Raw genomic sequence first — 18,532 nt, 5'->3', positions numbered from 1 at the left:
TTTTGTTTCACCTGGGGTTAGGATTTTTGGTTCGGTACCCTCTTTTCAATTCTCTTGAATTCTTAGTTGTGTCAGGAACCTGAGCTGTAGTGGTGAAGCCAGCTGATGTCATTTGAATGACCAAGCCTTTCTGAATAGTGCTTTTGCTGTTTTAATTTGCAGAACTGTCCCATAAACCTCTAGCTGCACCTTTTCTAGCTATGTCTCATAGCTGAGGACTCAAAATAGAGGAGTGAGGTTATCAAACCAAAACAAATGAAAACACAGTAACTTTTCTTCCAGAGTTTCTGCTCTTCCACAGAAAGTCTAAATTGCTGCAGGAGGATTTAGGTCAGGGAAGTAGGTGAGCTCTGAATGTGAAGATACAATTTTTTAAATTTGGAGACATTTATAAATGAATAGGCTCTTGACAACAAGAACTGCAAGTTTTTTCAGTAACTTCTCTTACTCTGCTTCATAGTTTACCATTGTCTTGATTTACAAGAATTTCAACACTAGTGGAATGTGTGCCCATGGCAGGGTTTGGAACAGGATGATTTTTAAGGGTTCCTTCCAAGCCAAGGCAATCTAGGATGCTGTGAGTCCTAGGAATCTGTGAATATACACAAATGTCATGGTTACTTCATCTTTGTGTATTTCTCTGAAGTGATACTCCAGTTTTATTGCTACAGCTGAAAAGACTGAATCAGTTATCAAATTTCATTTTTCTGTGGCATAGTCTATGCAGCAGCACTGAATAAATGAAATATTACTGCTGCTATGACCTGTCTGAAAACACCTCTTTGTATTACCTTTGTCCAAGTTGAGTTATTTTATCAGGAGTTCTTGGTTTCTGTAGTTTTAAGGAAAAAGTGAACTTCTGCTGACATTGTTTGGCTCACCTGGGCTGCATGAGAGCAGGAGCCATATGGCTACAATTAATGTAGCTGTAAATGAATTCATAAGTCCTGGTGACAGGCATGGAATATTTACAAAGTTTTGTTTTCCTCCTAACCACAGCAGCACAGCTTCCTGCAGGAGTCGTGTGATGGAGAGGGGCTCTGCAGAAACCTGGGTAGTGTCACTGAGTCTGGGTTTGTGGTTAATTTTGACTTTAATTCAATTTTCACCTCAAGTATCAACCATCAATTTTAAACTAAGTCTAAGCTGAAGAAAGGACTTTCATTTTTCCTCCAAGGACATGCTGGTAAATAAATAGTACAAATTTGGCTAATGTTTAAAAAAACCCAACTCTCTTGACTGAGCAAAAAGAAACTAATCTTTGATATGGTCAAATATTATGTGTCCAAAAGCATATTTTGTTACCTCAGTTGTAGCTGAATGTTTAAAGCACTCACTAATAAGATGTGCAATTTGTTGATCAGTCACATATGAAAAATTTTCTATTTTAAGCTTTTTTGTCTCTGAAACAGAATTTCTTGAAACACAGATGACCTTTGTTTTGTGTCAAAATTTAATTACATTTGCATGCTTTAACATTGTTGTGTCTAAAGGTGCTTAAGCACAGTTTAAACAGCAACCTGGGCTGGGTTAGAAAATCACTGGTTTGTGTCTCAGTGCTGGGTCACTGCACTTTGTGTTTCAAAGGCTTCCAGTGTCATAGGTTGAAAGAGTTACCAGATATTAAATTGGATCAACTCCTTCAAATCTACAGCTCAGATTCATCTGCAGCTGTTTTTTGAAATATGTTTATTTTTCTTTCTATCCCTGAGAAGGAATAATTTTTTTAATCACTTATTTGTTTTCATCTTTATTTTAACACAGTTGTCTACACCAAGTGAGTGTCCTAGAACCTATTGCTGAAAAAACAGGGAAAAGATCTGTCTCAATGAAAGCTAGAATGTCATGATGGAGAGAGGAGCACACCCAAAAGTTTTCTTGCCTTGGTCTCCTTTGGGTGACTTGAGCAAAGGCATCTTCAGCTCCTAGTTGGCTTCTTAAGTTGGAAGTAACAGATTAGTTTGGAGGGTATAATTTTTGTTCACTGGATTCAGTGCTCTGCCCAGGTTAATAACCCTTCATTTAGGATAGATTTTTCCAAATAATTGCAAAGTCAAGTTCTGCACTATGCTCCAAAATTACAAATGTTCAGTTTCATAAAACTACAGGACATTTGTCTCAGAGATCCTGCACAGCACAGAAACGTTGGGGTTAGCATGTTGTATAAAAAATAATTACTTTGCTGGTGTGTTGTGTACATATTTGAATGTCCTGGATTTCCTACTGCTTTTCGACCATCTGGATTTGGTTTTAGCTTCTGATCTTCTGCCATGACCCGTACAATCACCTAAGCTATTTTTATGCAGTATGTAATACCATTGGTTATCCAGGCTTACAGTGTTTTTCTCACAGTGAGCATGACAAGTATTCTCCTTACACATGTATCTCCTGTGCCTGGATTTTAGTTTAAACATGGATTTATTTTTTTTTCTCTTTTATTTGGTTTAGTGCTTTGTATTTAATGTTTTGTACTTCAGAATCACTCTCCTCACCTGAAAAGTTCTTACAGGATTTTACCTGAGAGTTGTTCATCTTTGACATACAATCACAGAGGAACTTAAAAGCTGTAGCACTGAAAAACTGTTTGATTACTTTAAGCTTTGTTGAACGGTGTGGCTATATTTGGAACCCCTTTATTCTAATTTTATTGAAAAGTAAAAGCCTTCATCCTCCCTAGCAATTCTTGGGATAAATTTATGCTTAATCACAGGAATGTCTTCTTTCTCATTATATCTCCAACACATCTGTACCCTTCTGGTTTCCTTGTTGTCAGGGTGTAACATGGAGCTGAACCTGGTGTTTCTGATTTACAGAGCTCCAGAGATCTGCTGCTGGCCAAGCCTGTCCCAGTCCTGCTTTCCAAATCATTTGTGTGGAGGGGATTGCTTTCCATCACCTCCAGTCTTGTGTGGTCTGTGACCCAGAGTTGTACAAGGGGGTTAAAAACCACATGGATGTCCAGGCTCATCCTGTGCCCTGTGACACCTGAACTGCTCTGTCTTCCTGAAGTGGCACATGTGACAAAGATCGCTTTGTTCACCCGTTTGACTTCCCCTGTGTGGAAGTTTGCTTGTGTTCCTTTCACATTCCAGGATTTAGCAATTAGTACCTCTGCTTTAATTGGGTGATCTTTATTACTGGAAAGCAGTGTTTGCTTAAATCTCACATCAAGTATTATTTTTTAAAGAACAGTTATTTTGTTTCTGATTTTTATTTCCAATTCTCTCCCTCAGATGGTAAAAGCAATCCAAGTTCTGCGTATCCATCTGCTGGAGCTAGAAAAGGTTAATGAACTCTGCAAGGATTTCTGTAGTCGTTACATTGCCTGCCTGAAGACAAAAATGAATAGTGAAACTCTATTAAGTGGGGAGCCTGGAAGTCCTTATTCACCTGTGCAATCTCAGGTGTGTTTCAAATACTGTTCAGTGGATTTTTGCTTAGATTTCCTTAGGAAGCTACAGCTACGCTTCTTTTGCTGTTAGTTTAAAAACAGTTTCTGCAGTTTCCTGTATTCTCTCAAATCAGTTATTGAGAGTAGAAAGAGGGTTTTTTTGGAGGGGGGGGGGAGGTTGTGCCACTGCCTGATGGAAAAATTAGTTGAAATGTGCTAGAGCAGAGAGTCAATTTTTTATTGTCTGTCTTCCTTTTATGATTTTCTCTCAGTTCAGCAAGAGGAGATATTCAGAATAGCCTGGATTTGCTATTTGGTTGGAAGGAGGTTAGGAAACAGAATAAACAAAGATGAAAAATTTTGCTTGTTAAGGCCTCCTTAAGTCTGCCTCCTTCATTAAAATATTGAGATGACTGATACATTTTATACACAACCTGTATTCTGGAATAAATAGACAGTATCTGATGGGTTAAAGTTGCAATATTGCATTTTCTGTATTAAATGGACCACAGTAAATAGGTTATGGTTGATGTCTTTGCTGTCAGATGCTGCAGAGTGAGCCCTGCTACCCCAGTACCCACTTGATCCTGAGTCTTAGGGCATGGCCCTTCTCTGCATTACTCATCTATCTGATGCTTTGTATTCAAAAAAGCCCCAATTACTTTTAAACTTCATTTTCTGGACTCCTTATATAGCTTTGATGTCTGGAAGTGTGGAAAGGAGATTCTAAAATCAGGCAAAAACAGCTTTTAAAAGGTTTTTTTCTGCATATCTCTTTTAGTTTTCTGTAGAGACACAAGGGATCCATTTTGCATTTGCTATCAAAATAGATTATTCATACATAGTAAGGAAATGTGTAAGAGTTTGCATGTTCAGGGTTGAGTAAGAGCTATTTTGAACAGAATAAAACATACTGAGTTTTTAATACATTATGTTCAATTTGAAGGAAAATTAGGGTAATGTCTAAAATTCTAAAGCTTTGATGCTTGTAATAAGAGCATCAAGGGTCATTTCATTTGTCCTTTTTCCCTCTTGCCTTTGGAAACTGTTTCTTATTCTTTATATACCTAGAACTAAAATTTCTCAAAATTGTTTTACATCTTTTCTAACAGTTGCTTTCATGAGGGTTTTCAAAGGTAATGGTTGGTGATAATGAGGAAGTTAATGTAGGTAATGAGAACCCCTAATGGAGTATCTTTCTCTTTGAAGGTAATCCTGTGTTTAAACTCCAAATGTATTTTAGAGGCAAATAATACAAATTACAAAAATACACAAGCATGCTTGATCTCCTCACATTAAAAAAAAAAAAAGTTGCGAAAATGTAAGCAATTAATTGTTTTATTTTTCTAGCAAATTCCAAGTGCCATTGCAGGCACACTCAGTCCCCAAGGGATCATGGTGCCTGCATCAGCATTGCAGCAGGGAAATGTAACTATGGCAACAGTAGCAGGTATGACACACTAAAAACAACTGGCACCTTGCTCTTCATCTTGGTTTCCTTTATGGGTGTTACAAAAACTACACAAATACTTTAGAAAATGTGTTTTGGTACCTGAAAAATTGTAGTGTAGTCAAGTGCTTTAATGGTTTATGCATGTTTGTTTAATTCATATGTTTTCCATGTCTATGGAAGTGGCAGTTACATATATAATATTAGGAGATCTTAATGTGCAACTCTACATTTGTTGAAAGTACTTTACCTTTTTTCCCCCTTTTAAAAAGAAGAATTCTATTTGATAAAAATGCATTAGCTAAACCATTGCACTTGTTGGCTACTTCATGCTCCTTGGAGTTTGGAGCCACACTTACAAATCTGTGAAATCCTTCATGTCCTTGTTATATGGAAATTACATTTGAGATTAAATGTTTAGTCTTGTTTCTCAGCAAGATTTTAAATCAAACCCAGCTGCCTGCCCTAAGCACATAGCTGTGATTTTGGTGTTGTGACCTTTGTTGGTTAAAGACTTAGCTCAGTTAAAACAAGATGAAGAACTGTTTTATAGCCTAATAATCATGGCATTTTCATTTGAAAATAGATTTAGATTGCCTAAAATACAGGGAAATATAATCAAATTTTGTACAGCTTTTTGTGAATGGATGAAAATTTTAGTGCAGCAAAGAGCACATCTTGCATGCTGATCAGAAAAGAGTAATTGATATGTTGTCAAAAGTCTTGTGTGGTGTGCAGTGCTGATGTGTTTAAAGAGAATAATATTTGAAGGGCTTTTTCCTGCCTATAATCTGTGTTTCTGTTCTGCTTCAAGGGGGGACAGTGTATCAGCCAGTCACTGTGGTCACTCCACAAGGACAAGTGGTGACACAGGCACTGTCACCTGGCACTATTCGGATCCAGAACTCTCAGGTTTGTTTCATCAGCTCCACAGGATGGTGTTCTGGGTGCAAATACAACTCAGTGGTTTTAGTTTTGATTTTAATTTCACACAGTGACAGGATGAGCTCTGTGTACACATGGAGTGATTAATTGTAAATGGGTGCAGGCAGTGCTGTAGGAGTTACAGGTTGTATAATATGTCATAATGTCCCCCTTGCCCCAGCAGCTCATCAGAGTTCCTACCTGTTAATTGTCTTGCTTTACTGATACCAGAAGACTATAGGTACATGAAATTAAAAAAAAAAAAAAAAACAAAAAAAAACAAACCTAACAAAAATTTTTAAAACCCCACCCCTAAACCCCAACAAAACCACCAATGCAAACCAAAAACCCCTCTGAATTAAATGAATGCTTTTTCAATGATTATAACTTTTCTAGTCATTGAGCTATGTTTATGACTGTAATGTATTGCATTAAAGTGCCACACTGCTATTGTAAGAAATTTGACTTTTTGTTACAATGGCAACTACTAGGACTGTGAAACTGTATGTATTTCAGAGTTTATCTATTTTGAGAAGCATTTTTCTATAAAACCTTCAAAATATTTAGTTGAGACTCTGGGAGATCCTCAATTTTGTCTCCTTACACCCTAAAATATAAGGGTCAGCACTCTTTTGTGGGAGGCTCTTAAGAGCTGGATATGAAGAGTTCAAAGAAGCAACTAAAGAAAAAAAGACATGAAAACTAGACCTTCTTCTGGTAAAACAAACAAACAAACAAACAAAAAAAAAAACCTTGCTAGCTTTCTCTGGAAGTGGTAAACCAAATCTTCCTGAAATCTGAATTTAATTAGAAATGTGAATGAGGAGCTCCCATCTCCACAGCATAAAATCTGTTGGTAATCACTGACTCACTGGCTTCCTTCCCCCCTTATTCTGGCCTTCCAACCAAAAAAGTGTGCACAGAGTGTTCTTTGAATTGGCAGGAGCATGTCTGTACTCAGCCATGTTCTCCCCTAGAACACAGACAGCTCTGTCCTCACACACCTCTCAGAAAGAAATGTGTAAAATTACTCTCCTGGACTGAAGGGATTTTTAAAAATTGGAGGTTTTTTATCTTTTATGAAAAAAATAAAGTACTGAGAGGAAAATAATGCTTCTAGCCTATAAATAAAAAAGGACTTGTCCTTCTTTATACATGTGTGACTACTCTTGATGTTAGCAGGAGTCTCCAAACCCACCTATGCAAAGGTCACTAGTGGAAAATCCTTCCTCAATGTCTTTTTTCTCAGTGTTTCATAATGCTGTGGAGGTAGGGAAAAACACTTTAGAAAAGCTATTGAAAGTTCATTGTAAAGCCTCCATATGCAAGCAGGTTATTTAGAATGTAAGACATTACTTTAGAAATTAAAATGTGCTCCAAATATGTATTTGTAGTAATTTGATAGCCTAAACCTTGTTTAAAAGTCATTTCCTACATATTGATTGGCTTGAGAAATTGCTTCAATTTGTCTGGAAAAGCTGATTTAGAATTATTTTAGTTGCAATTGTCTGAAATAGAATTTTATATGCAATTTATGTGCTGTTTCTTTCTATTTCTGCTTAAGCATTTAAGAATGTATTCCCAAGCATTCAGATAACCAATGTGAAAATGATTTGTTGAATCCATACGAAGTGAAAAACCAAGAGAAAGAAATAGAAATATTTAGGAAGTAGTATGAATGCTGTAAGGGGAATTTTAGGTTCTACTGTATAGATCTTAATGCTCTTTGAGAATTTAATACATTTGTTTAGCAGGACCTTTAGCATCTTAGTTTGCAACTGCAGCATAATAATTAATTTTACTTTATCCTTCATTTAAGTCCTAAATCAGTAATATTTTACAGCTTCCATAGTTGTTTATGTTTGCACACAGTGAGTATATTCAAGATATTCAAACCTAATTTCATTCCTTCTATAAATGAGTTGTTTATCCATTGATACAGAACTACCATTACTATGTTAACTGCCTTATTTCTCCTAAAATTATATGTGCAGCTCCAGTTGCAATTAAACCAAGATCTAGGCATCTTGCATCAAGATGATGGCTCATCAAAAAATAAGAGAGGAGTTCTTCCCAAGCACGCTACAAATGTGATGAGATCTTGGCTTTTTCAGCACATAGGGGTAAGGACTGAACATGGTCAGTTTTTTATGTAGCTCTTTCGTGTGGTCTCTTACAATTTTTATTCATAAACAAGGTGAATTTATTCTGTTGTCAGTTATGGAATCTCAGTTCAGTTTTCCCTGGAGTCATTTGGAGTAGTTCCACAGCCTAATGCTGGTTGACTTTTGTTAATGTATTAATAAATATTACATTTGTACTGCACAGTCGCCATAAGTTTTGTTACAAGGAACCTTCCTTCATTTTGCTTTATTGAGAACTTAATGCTCTTAAACCTTGGTTCATGGCACAAGAAAAAATAATTCCACCTGTATTTTAGGGTGTTTTGGAGATGTTTTTGACTGAGGAAAATTTCAAATTTTCTGTCTTTGTCTCCTTTCCAGTCCTTTTGATGTGTACCAAGCATGTCACTGTCTGCTTGTGCTTTCCAGTTGTCTTCCCTTTGCATGAATACTTTGAAAGGATAAATGGCTCTCAAGCTATTACAATGCTGAGTTGATTGATATTTTGCCTTTTACAACTGTTTTGCAGCAGAGAACTGATCCAGGGAAGCTGCGTGTGCACTTCTTGTGTTACCTTCCCCATCCTTGTCTGCTTAGAGCAGCTTTATTTAACTCCAGAGTGCTCCTCAGTCCTCTGATTTATATAAGTAAATATATAAATAAATATGGGAGCTCCTCAGTTCTCTCATATGACACTGCCCTGGCCAGCACAACTAATCAGAGCTGCTCACATGCTGTGCTGCCCAGGGATCATGCTCTTTAATAAAGACTGTCAGCCATGAGAAGCTTTTTCTTCTGAATTACACAGCAGCAGCTTCACGGTGTCACAGACACTCTCAAGGATAATATCAGTTTTTGTGTAGTAAAGCAGTCTTTGTTGAATTATTTTTGTCTGTAAAAGTTTGTGAGGTTTCTGAGGTTTGTGTTTTAATGAGTCAGATGGCCTTAATCCACCCTCTTTAATCAGATGTAATGAAAGAGTTCTTAGTTTTGATGAGGAGATGAAAAATGAGCTTATGCCTTTTTTGTTTGCTTTTCTGGCCTCTGTAGCATCCATATCCAACAGAGGATGAAAAGAAGCAGATTGCAGCACAAACAAATCTGACACTACTCCAGGTTAACAATTGGTAAGAGCAAAGCCCTTAACTTAATATCTGTCCTTGTCTCCATGTGCTTACAGCTCAGAAATAGTGAGGAGCATAACTTGGACATCTGGAGTTCAACTTAAATATTCTACATATGTTGCAAAACATATGTATTTCTAATGTATAGAAATACAAGAGTTATGCACTGGCACACAAGCATGTTATTTTTATAAGGTGTAATAAGACTCATGCCATTTAAATTATATAAGGGCTCCAGAAACCATTGCAGCATTGAGGAATTGTGTTCTGTTCCAGTGCTGAGAGAGATGGAAGTACTCTCATGTCTCTTCTGCAAGTAAAGAAATTGAAGTCTGAAGGCATTTAGTGGCCTGATGGTTGGAGATGTTCAAGAAGTTACTGTTAGCAGATTCTGTTCTTGTATCAAAGGATGCTCTCCTGAGCAGTGATGTCTGAATGGAGACGCAGTTCATGGTTCAGCATGTTTTGTCATGTCTGATCTTTCCTGGAGGTGTAAGATAAGACACCTGCCCTGCAGAAGAGAGGAGGGAAGGTGCTGACACGTGTCCTATTCACCTTGTGGCACCAGTTCCTAAAATTGCTGCAGCAAAGTCCCACAGGAATCTGCCTCAGATTTCAAAGATGACACTGGCTGTGAGGCTGTGGAGGGGTCCAGGGGGGAAAATAATCAAGATAGTGACAGAGCACTGGTTCCAAAAGTGGAACAGGGTAACTATGCCTGTGTGACATGTGGCCATGGAGCTCTGTGCACTGGGATCTGACTGCTGTCTTTGCAGAGAATTGTATTACATCTTAGGAACCTGCCAGCTGCACCTGATTTCCTCCCATTGCAGGTAAACTTGGGACATGAATGTATTTTGGGATATTTAGGGATGATGTCTTCAGTCACAACTCCCTGCCATAGCTCACTATGTTGAAGTTCATTCAGTTTAAGTATTTTCTTGTTCACTAGCAGGAAAGGGGGAAGGGCAGCAATTAGCATGCTAAAGTAAGTAAGTGAAAATCAGAGAACTAAAACGAATCAGGACAGATCTGTCAAATGTGTTTGCTGTCATCTCCTGCATCAGGAGCCAGCCCTTGGAAAGCCAGGGAGCCTGTAAAATAAGTAATGCAGAAGCTTAAGGGAGTAAATGAAACCAGACCAAACAAAGCAGGTTAGGCAGGGGCTAGATTTTAGGTGAACTCTAATGAGAGGAGTGTCAGCTTTCTGAGCTGGGCTGTCAGCAGGTTTTCTGGTGCTTAGTTCTTAATAAGATCCTGAAGTGTACATCTGTTGTGCTGTCTGGAGAATTTTTCCTTCTGAGGTGGGGGAAAAATGCTGTTAGCTGCAAAATGATAGAAGTGCTTTCTTAGCTAGTTTGCCGAAATTGAAGAATGCTGGTGTTTTAGGAGTTGTTCTACACTTTAAAAAAAATGTGAAGCCCAGGTGATAGAAAATTTATATTCCTTTTTTTTTTCCTGCTGCATACTTTGTGAACGTGAGAGACAGAATTTACAGCAAATGGGTCCTAAGTTCACCTTGCCCTCGATTATATTTAGGTTTATCAATGCTAGAAGGCGAATTCTTCAGCCAATGCTGGATTCCAGTTGTTCTGAAACTCCAAAAACAAAGAAGAAAACAGCCCAGAACCGACCAGTCCAGAGGTTCTGGCCTGACTCCATTGCCTCAGGAGTTGCTCAGCAGCAATCGAACGAGCTCACGATGTCAGATGGTGAGGAGAGCTGCCTGAACATGGATAATAAAGTTAATTCCTCTCTGACAGGGAAATGGAGAGTTTGATGCCTGTGGTGGGAGGGAAACTTCTGGATATGTCAGTATAAACGTGGTTTTAATCTGGGAAAGGATAATCACTTTTCCTGTCTTTAACAGCTTTTCTGTGGTTTGAGCTAAGGTATTTATTTGAGTTCATGTTGAGAAACTTGCTTTTGTTTCAGAAGTTATGAAATGACAGAATAAAAGATGTAAAGCTGAGATGTACTGAGTTCTCTCTGTGTGCATGTCAGGAGTGTCCTGTTGGATGAGCAGCACTGGGCTGCAGCTTCAGCTTCATGCCTGAGCAGCTGCAATTCCGTATCTGCCTCATGTGCTTCAAGCTGAACAATGGGAGGCAGAAAAATGTCACAGAGACTCCATAGACTTTGACTGAAGTAACTTCCTCAGATCAAACAAAAAGATTTAATTAAAAAAAGATAAATAACTGCTTTAATGCCAGGATCGTCCTTTCTGTCCTGCTGCCTGGTGCTTTATTCTTTCCAGTTTGTAACAAATTTTCCCTCAGCCTTTGCTGGATCTGACAACAGCTTTATCCATTGAAGTTACCTTGAATCTGAACACTCCCCTTTTTCTGCAATGAATTAAGCTAGAATATTTTGCAGAAATGATGTTGACTTGATTGGAGAATTGCTGTAGTGGGCGTCCATAACGCAGATTTGAGATTCACAACACAAAGTTTACGATTCCTGACCAACCTAATTCTGGCATTTCCTGATATTTAAGTATTTAACAACCTATATATCTTCTATTTTAATGTAATTTCCTAACTGCTGATTAGAAACAAGCTCTGTTATGTGTAAGTAGAAGGCAAGCAAGATGCTGAAGTGCTGTGACTGTGCTTCTGCAGGTGCTGTCGTGACCATCACAGCTCCAGTGAACATGAACGTGGACAGTCTGCAGTCCTTGTCCTCAGATGGTGCTACCCTGGCTGTGCAGCAGGTGATGATGGCAGGGCAGAGCGAGGATGAGTCAGTGGACAGTGGTGAAGATGATGGGGGAGACCTCTCGACAGCAAACATCAGTGGGCTGGTCTTGGATAACAGTGATTCTCTGCAGTAGGAAGCCAGAGAGCGTGGAGAAAATCACCTAGGAAAAAGAATGGACTGACTGACTGACTTTTTATAGTTTGCACAGCAAACATTTTACACAAGTTTTATTTCTAATATGTTTTATATGTAGATATAGAAGGGTGCACTTTTTTGTATTTCATAGTAAGCTTAAAGAGTGTTTTTGCAGGTGCAGCAACTTCTTTCAAATGTGTTCTGGTTTTTTTTTTTTTTGTTTGTTTGTTTGTTTCTTTTCCTTTCTTTATTTCAGAAAATTATATCTAGTAATATAAAGAACCACGTAAGCACCCCTTTGTTCTCTGAATTGGAAGTGCTGCAGTTTCTGATGAATTATGCAGTTTCAATTAGTGCTGTTATTTAACACAGCTTTTGATGGGCAGGTGATGTAAATTTAAAGCATGTGACACTAGTGTGTGAGACTTGATTATTGAGTTAGATGCATATATTTGAAAGATGCTTCTGCACCTTAAAAACTGCTAGTCTGAGGTGGACAGCAACACACATAAAAAAGAAACTGTTGATGTGTGATTCAGTAGAGAATGTATGGCAATTTAAATAAGTTTAGTTTCTCTCATAGTCCATGAGCCTGTTTATCATTTGCTATAAAAACTCCTATTTTTACCTTGCTGGGGTTATTGGATAAAAAAAAAAATATTTTTATAAATTCACTAGAAATTGGGATGACAACTGTATTAAGCAGGAGGAAAAAAAAAAAGAATTTCCAGAGGGGAAAAGTAAATGTTTAGTATTCCTATTTGGAAGGTCTGAAAATTGACCCAATTTAATAAACAAGCCTACAGTAGCGTTCTATGATTCTCAGCTATCCCACAGTGATATCCTATATTTGATAGTAGCATAAGAAGGGCCCACTGTTTGATGGGATTTTGATATTGTCAAACATTGATTTATATTATGTGTAAACTAATATTCAAATTGCATAACTCTGTATCTAGACTTGTATCTGAAAATATTTGCTGAATGAGTATTCAGGTAAGTAAGTTCAAATACCCACAAGTTTTCCAATTATTAGAGAAATTTAACAGTTTATAGTTTGTACAACTGAATCTAAAAAAATGAAAAGTTGCCTACTATACAGTCATGAATTCTGCTATTTTATTGCATTTGAAATATTTTCCCCTAATACAAAAAGAAAAATATAACATGGATTTATATAAAATTTCTTCAGATCTGAAGTTTACTACCATAATATACAGCAGGCTTTGTTAGAGTAGGAAATCTTTTGTGTGTCATTTGAAAAACGAAGAGCTGGTGATGAAAACAGCTGGGTTTTGGTTTGGTTTTTTGGGGGGGGATTTTTTTTGTTTTGTTTTTGGTTTTGGTTTTTTTTTTTTTTTTTGATTGTGGTAACAGTTCATTTCTTTTATTTTCCCAAAGTTTGAAGTCTGTTATTGTCTATCCATGAAAACTTGCTTTTACATGGAACTTTGTATTTCCCATTGTTGAGTACAAATAAGAGACTCAAGAACCTCATGGTATGATCAACACCCTCTTTTGTCCCTGTCCATTTGTCACAGTGTTCAAAGCCAGAACTTCATTCTGATTTATTTCAAATCTGGTAATATTGTGTTTCTGACGTGACAGGGAGAAAGGTGGTAGCCTTTAGAATCTTCAGATGCTGTATTTGAACAAAGCCCTTGGGCAGATGCAAATATTTAATTGAATACTTAATTTCTGCTTCCCAGAACACTCAAGCACATGCTTAGGTCCCCTTGATTTCAGGAGGATGAAGGAATTTACTGCTGGACATGATTTGGTTGGAAGCTGCTCATGACAGATTGTCTTCCAAGGCAAGGTTGATTTGGTAGGAAGAAAAGCTTCAGGAGGAAATATCAGTGCCACTACCATACATACATGGAGAATAACAAGTTTTCAATGACTGTGAGTTTTGGGGTTTTTTAATGTTTTTTACTCAACACAAGATGTGTTTCAGCTCTAGCTCTCACCGAGTCCTGGCTGAGCATCTTCCTTAGTTCAAGTGCTGTAATGATCTGCTCCACTGGACTGCTGATTTGTAAGAGTTTGTTTTCTTCTCACTTCTCTGCTTTGCCACTAATATGCCATGTGTGTTAAACAGCAGAGTAAATGAATAATGAAAGATGTAATTAGGAAGGCTTTGACACATAGCATGGCTGTCTCAAAGGCTGTTGTCAAATCCAGTTGACCCCAAAACACTTTAAAAGACAAACCATGTACAAATCCTGCTCCTTTGGAAGCATTCAGCCCACTGCCCCTACAAAAGATAGCTTAGATTACTGGAACTCAGATTCTGTTTTTTTGTTTTTACTTGTTTTTAACTTCTTCATCACCCCTACTGTCTCCATTCAATAGCGGGTTATATTTGTTGGTTTGTTTGGGGTTTTTATTGGAAACAACCAGGCCTCAAAACCTCAGGGTTTGCAAACGTCTGAAAATTTATTTTTCAGAAAGAAGCCATTTTCTAGTCAGCTTTCTTTTTTTTTTTTTTTTTTTAATTACTATTCCCCCCACCTTAAGTGCAGCAGTTCTCTTTCTTCCAAAACATGACCTTGTCTTCAGCTGCTTTATCAGTTCCTGGAGACTGAAGTTGACAGAATTTACTGTGAAAGGAGAATATGGAATAGTTTCACTGTCAGATTAGAAACATAAAAAGATCTAGGAACGTGAATTCCTAAAACTAAAAAGCCTTCACCAGTGTAAAAGTATTGCTCAACATATGAAACTCAAACTTTTTCTGTTAATTCAGTGAGAATTCTGTAGTGGGTGCAAACTGCAGGGAAGTGCTTGTTCTTTTCATGATTTAAAAGAAGAAAAAACAAGTACAGTTTTTTTTTCCTTCTTTTTCTGTGTAGGAAAGGTTGCTGGTTTCAGCAAAGCATCACCATTCAGAAAAGGTACATGTTTACATTAGTTTAAAAGTATTTATAGAGGACCTAACTTCAAGTCTCTTGTATAGTTCCCTCCCTCCCTGCCCCCAATTAAAGTCATATTCGTATGCAATAGAACTAATTTGGTTTTTGAATCATTGTGATTCTTCTGCAAATATGATTATTGAAACTTTTAATTTTTTTTTCAATCTAACTCAAAACAGCATTCTCAGTCCAATTTTTTCAATATTCCTGGAACAGGCAAGGCATTTTTTTTTTTTTTTTAATTTTTAACTTTGGAAACATTGCAGTTCAGTAAATCAATTCCAAAACTATCAGGATAAGTTTCTGAATGACTGTTACAAAGAAATAATCGCATTGGATAATACTCAGAATCAACTCTGGCTCTGCAGAAGGTTTTCTACATCTGGATATTGTGTCACAGTGGAGTCCTGCTGACCTCAGGGAGGCTCCATATGGATTGGATCCATGTCAGGCTGCATTTCCCTTTTTCTGGTACCTGATCTCTGTCAGGAATCTTTTGGAGAGCCCTCCAGCTGTGCTTTGCCTGCATACCTGGGTCTTTTTCCAGTGGAAACCTGGGTAAGGATGAAGGGCTTGGCAGGGCAGGATTTCATGGTGACCTGGGGTGCAACAATTTTTTATTTTTTTTTTTAATGTTCAAAAACACAGCCAGGAGCCAGACCTGCAGTGAGGAGTTGCAGGTCCCAGTTCTGTGCTTTCCAAGTAGCTTTAGGTTTGTGGATATTGGAATGGAATAGGAGCACATGTAGCTCAAACCCCAGCTCCTGGCCTGAGATGGGCTCAGCTGGGCAGAACGTGGTGCCAGTGACACCCAGGGCACAGCTTGGAGCCCCACGTGGGCCATTCACTGGGGAGCTGGACTCCTTGTGAGTCCCTTCCACCTCAAATATGGATTGTTTTCTGGAAGAATCACAAGTCCACCTTCTTGACTTTAGGAACTTAGCAGCCCATGGGATAAAACAAAGCCTTTCCAAGGGATGGTAGTTGCACTTAAAAAAAAAAAAATCCAGAACACCCTGGTGTTTTGAAAAATTGGAACACATGCATTTAATTGTAATTGAAGTTAATTTAACATTTTATTTTCTGAAGTTGAGTTGTCTTGGGAGAAAAGAAATGAATAAGTATTTGTCTATGCAAGACACAAATGTCAAAAATGTGTGAATTACCCATTTTTAGGTACTGTATTGTTATTGTCTTTCTGACTTCTGTTCCTTTGATTAGTCTCTTCAACCTTTCAGCCTTACATTTGGCTTAGAGTTGAATAGGCAAAATGTAGTTTTGAAATCCTGTCGGAAATGTAACTAACCTTCATTCCCTCATGAAAATCTCGCATGTTAAACAATTAAGTGAAATGTTTTGGTTTCCTAATAATAAATTCAAACTCTCACCACCTCCTGAAAACAGCATATCCGTGAACATGCACGTTTAACTGTGGTGTGCAAACCACCCCACATCAGCTGGATGTGCTTTGCTCTTGGCTCTGCAGAGGAGCTGGGGACAAAAGCAGGTTCGTGGATTCCTTCCCCCCCTCCCCTGCCCTTGGCATGCTAAACTCCTCCTGTGCTGTTTAATTTTCAAGTCCTGCAGTAACCTGATGGTCCAGCACACAGTGCAGTGAAATTGGTGCTGATGTGGTTTTTGGTGATTGCCTAAATCAGGTAATTTGTTCATTGTTCTCACCTGGAAATACAAAATCCATCCCTTTTCTGTGACTAAATTCTTTAGGACCTGCTGAACATAGCTGGTTTTGCCAGAGAAAAGCAAGGTGTGAGAAGGCAGGGAAATGCCTTTCCAACCTTGTAGACACCCATAAAGATTCACAGTTGGTGTAAATAAAATCCAGTGTTTCAGGTCATGACAGAAGCTGCCCATAACCTGCCTGTGGATTAGCAGCACTGGGTCTGTACAATCAACAATCTTTAAAATGTGAACCCTGCAACTTTTCTTTCCTTGGTTGTTAAGGGATTTTGGAGTGACTGATCTATCAAGGGATGAAATTAAAAATGAGAATATGCTTCATGGATGATTTGTTTTTACACTGCTGCTCTCTGTGAACAGAAAAAGCACACATTTTGGAAGCAAAGCATTTACATTACTTTAACAGTATTGTTTGGCTGAAAGACAAATACATTTTCAGGAAATCTTGAGCATAGTTTCAAACTGTTTAACCAGTTCTTGGCCAAGGAAAGTCCTTGGCCCTTGTATTTGTTTCGGGTTTCTTGTTTATGCAAATGAAGAAAAATGTTTACTAGTTCTTACCAGTGTGGGGATTTTTATTACACTTTTGTAATGCAGGAGCAGCTTTGATAAAAGAAAGAAAGAATTAGGAGGTAAATAGTCCATAATGTTTGTGACTTTGGGTGGGTTTTTTTGTTTTGGTTTTTTTTGTTTGTTTTTTTTTTGTTGTTATTTCAAAATTATTAATTAAAATGGCATGGACATCAGACTTCAAGTAATGGTTCCAAGTTATATGGTAGTGACTTATTTGAAAACACTTCCTTTCTGCAAACCCCATGTGTTAACTTGTTTAGCCAGATTGTAATATTTTTCTAAAATTACCATGTTCTACCAAATCAGAAATCTTCAGGAAATGAGCAGCTCCTTTATTATAAGATTCTTCTCAAGCAAGAATCTCAAACTCATTTCATATCCAGCGTGCGAGTCCTGCTCAGCAGAGATTAAATCAGACATGAGTACTGTTGGATTTACTTCTGCTGAGTACTGGAGCATTATTTATTCCTGCTGTCTCTTCCCCAGCATCTGGCATGGTGACACCCACGTGTGCCTCCAGAAGGGAGGAGGGCAGATTTTGGATCATATTTTGTGGTTAGAGGGTTAATCTGTGGAGAGCTGAGTAGTTTGTGTTCTAGACAAAGGCGTATTTATCATTTCCTTCTCTGGCATTAGAAGAGTGTCTGAGAGTAGTGCCAGTAACTCCTGATGATATAACTAGAAATAATTTTAACTCCACTGCTGCCAGGGAGCAATCTTTTCCTTAATCTGAAATGAATAAACAGCCTAACAAACAAACAAAAAAACTTCCCTGTAAAGTACAAAGAAAAATGGCTTTGGACTGAGAGAGAGTAGGGTTAGATTAGATATTAGAAAAAATTCTTCCCTGTGAGGATGGTGGGGCCCTGGTGCATCCAGGATGCCCCTGGATCCCTCAAGTGTCCAAGGCCAGGTTGGACATTGGGGTTTGGAGCACTGGGACAGTGGAAGGTGTCCCTACCTATGGCAGGGGATGTTGGAATTGGATGATCTTTGAGACTCATTCCAACCCAAACCATTCTGTGATTATATGATTATATCAACTACATTAGGTCCCATACTGAGTATTTTCAGTTGGATGTTTCAAATTCCCCTGAGAGATAAATCCCCTCTTCAAGAAACCATTACAGCAATCAGAAGCTTAGTTGTAAATAACTGGTGAGCTAGTTTGCTTTTGTGGAGCATCAGTTTACAAAGTCCTTTAGTCTGCTACTTAGGCATGTTCCTAAATAATTCTTCATAAAAACCAGAGCAATGTCCTCGAAGCTATAGCAAGGGGAAATAAACTACACACTGTGTGAAATCAGTATTCTGCAAAAAAACAAGCCAACAGTATGGCTGGGACACATATTAGGTGTTTATCCATATATAAATTCATGCAAGTTCAGAGGGTGTGAGGTATGTGGGATTACATCTGTTACGGATTTAAAACACAAAATGAAAAATTGCCATTTAGATACCCTCCTAAAATCTAAAAGCAATGTGACCTTTGCAGGTGA

The 18,532-nt window shown here is 37.9% G+C and overlaps 1 protein-coding gene across 3 annotated transcripts in view; it reads left to right on the top strand.

Annotated features, from left to right (window-relative positions):
- PKNOX1 (PBX/knotted 1 homeobox 1) overlaps positions 1–17,214 on the top strand; it is a 39,774-nt gene extending 22,560 nt beyond the window's left edge. For all 3 annotated transcript variants that reach the window (XM_062488165.1, XM_062488167.1, XM_062488166.1), the window contains 7 exons: positions 3,234–3,404; positions 4,742–4,841; positions 5,656–5,753; positions 7,760–7,888; positions 8,939–9,015; positions 10,552–10,724; positions 11,634–17,214. In XM_062488165.1, coding sequence (XP_062344149.1) covers positions 3,234–3,404; positions 4,742–4,841; positions 5,656–5,753; positions 7,760–7,888; positions 8,939–9,015; positions 10,552–10,724; positions 11,634–11,845 — 960 coding nt within the window. In that variant the 3' untranslated portion in view covers positions 11,846–17,214. The remainder of the gene's footprint in view (positions 1–3,233; positions 3,405–4,741; positions 4,842–5,655; positions 5,754–7,759; positions 7,889–8,938; positions 9,016–10,551; positions 10,725–11,633) is intronic.
- The last annotated feature ends 1,318 nt before the right edge of the window (positions 17,215–18,532 follow it).

Source organism: Cinclus cinclus, chromosome 2 (genome assembly GCF_963662255.1).
Source record: "Cinclus cinclus chromosome 2, bCinCin1.1, whole genome shotgun sequence".
Classification (NCBI taxonomy): Eukaryota; Metazoa; Chordata; class Aves; order Passeriformes; family Cinclidae; genus Cinclus; species Cinclus cinclus.
This window is presented reverse-complemented; position numbering and strand designations above follow the sequence as displayed.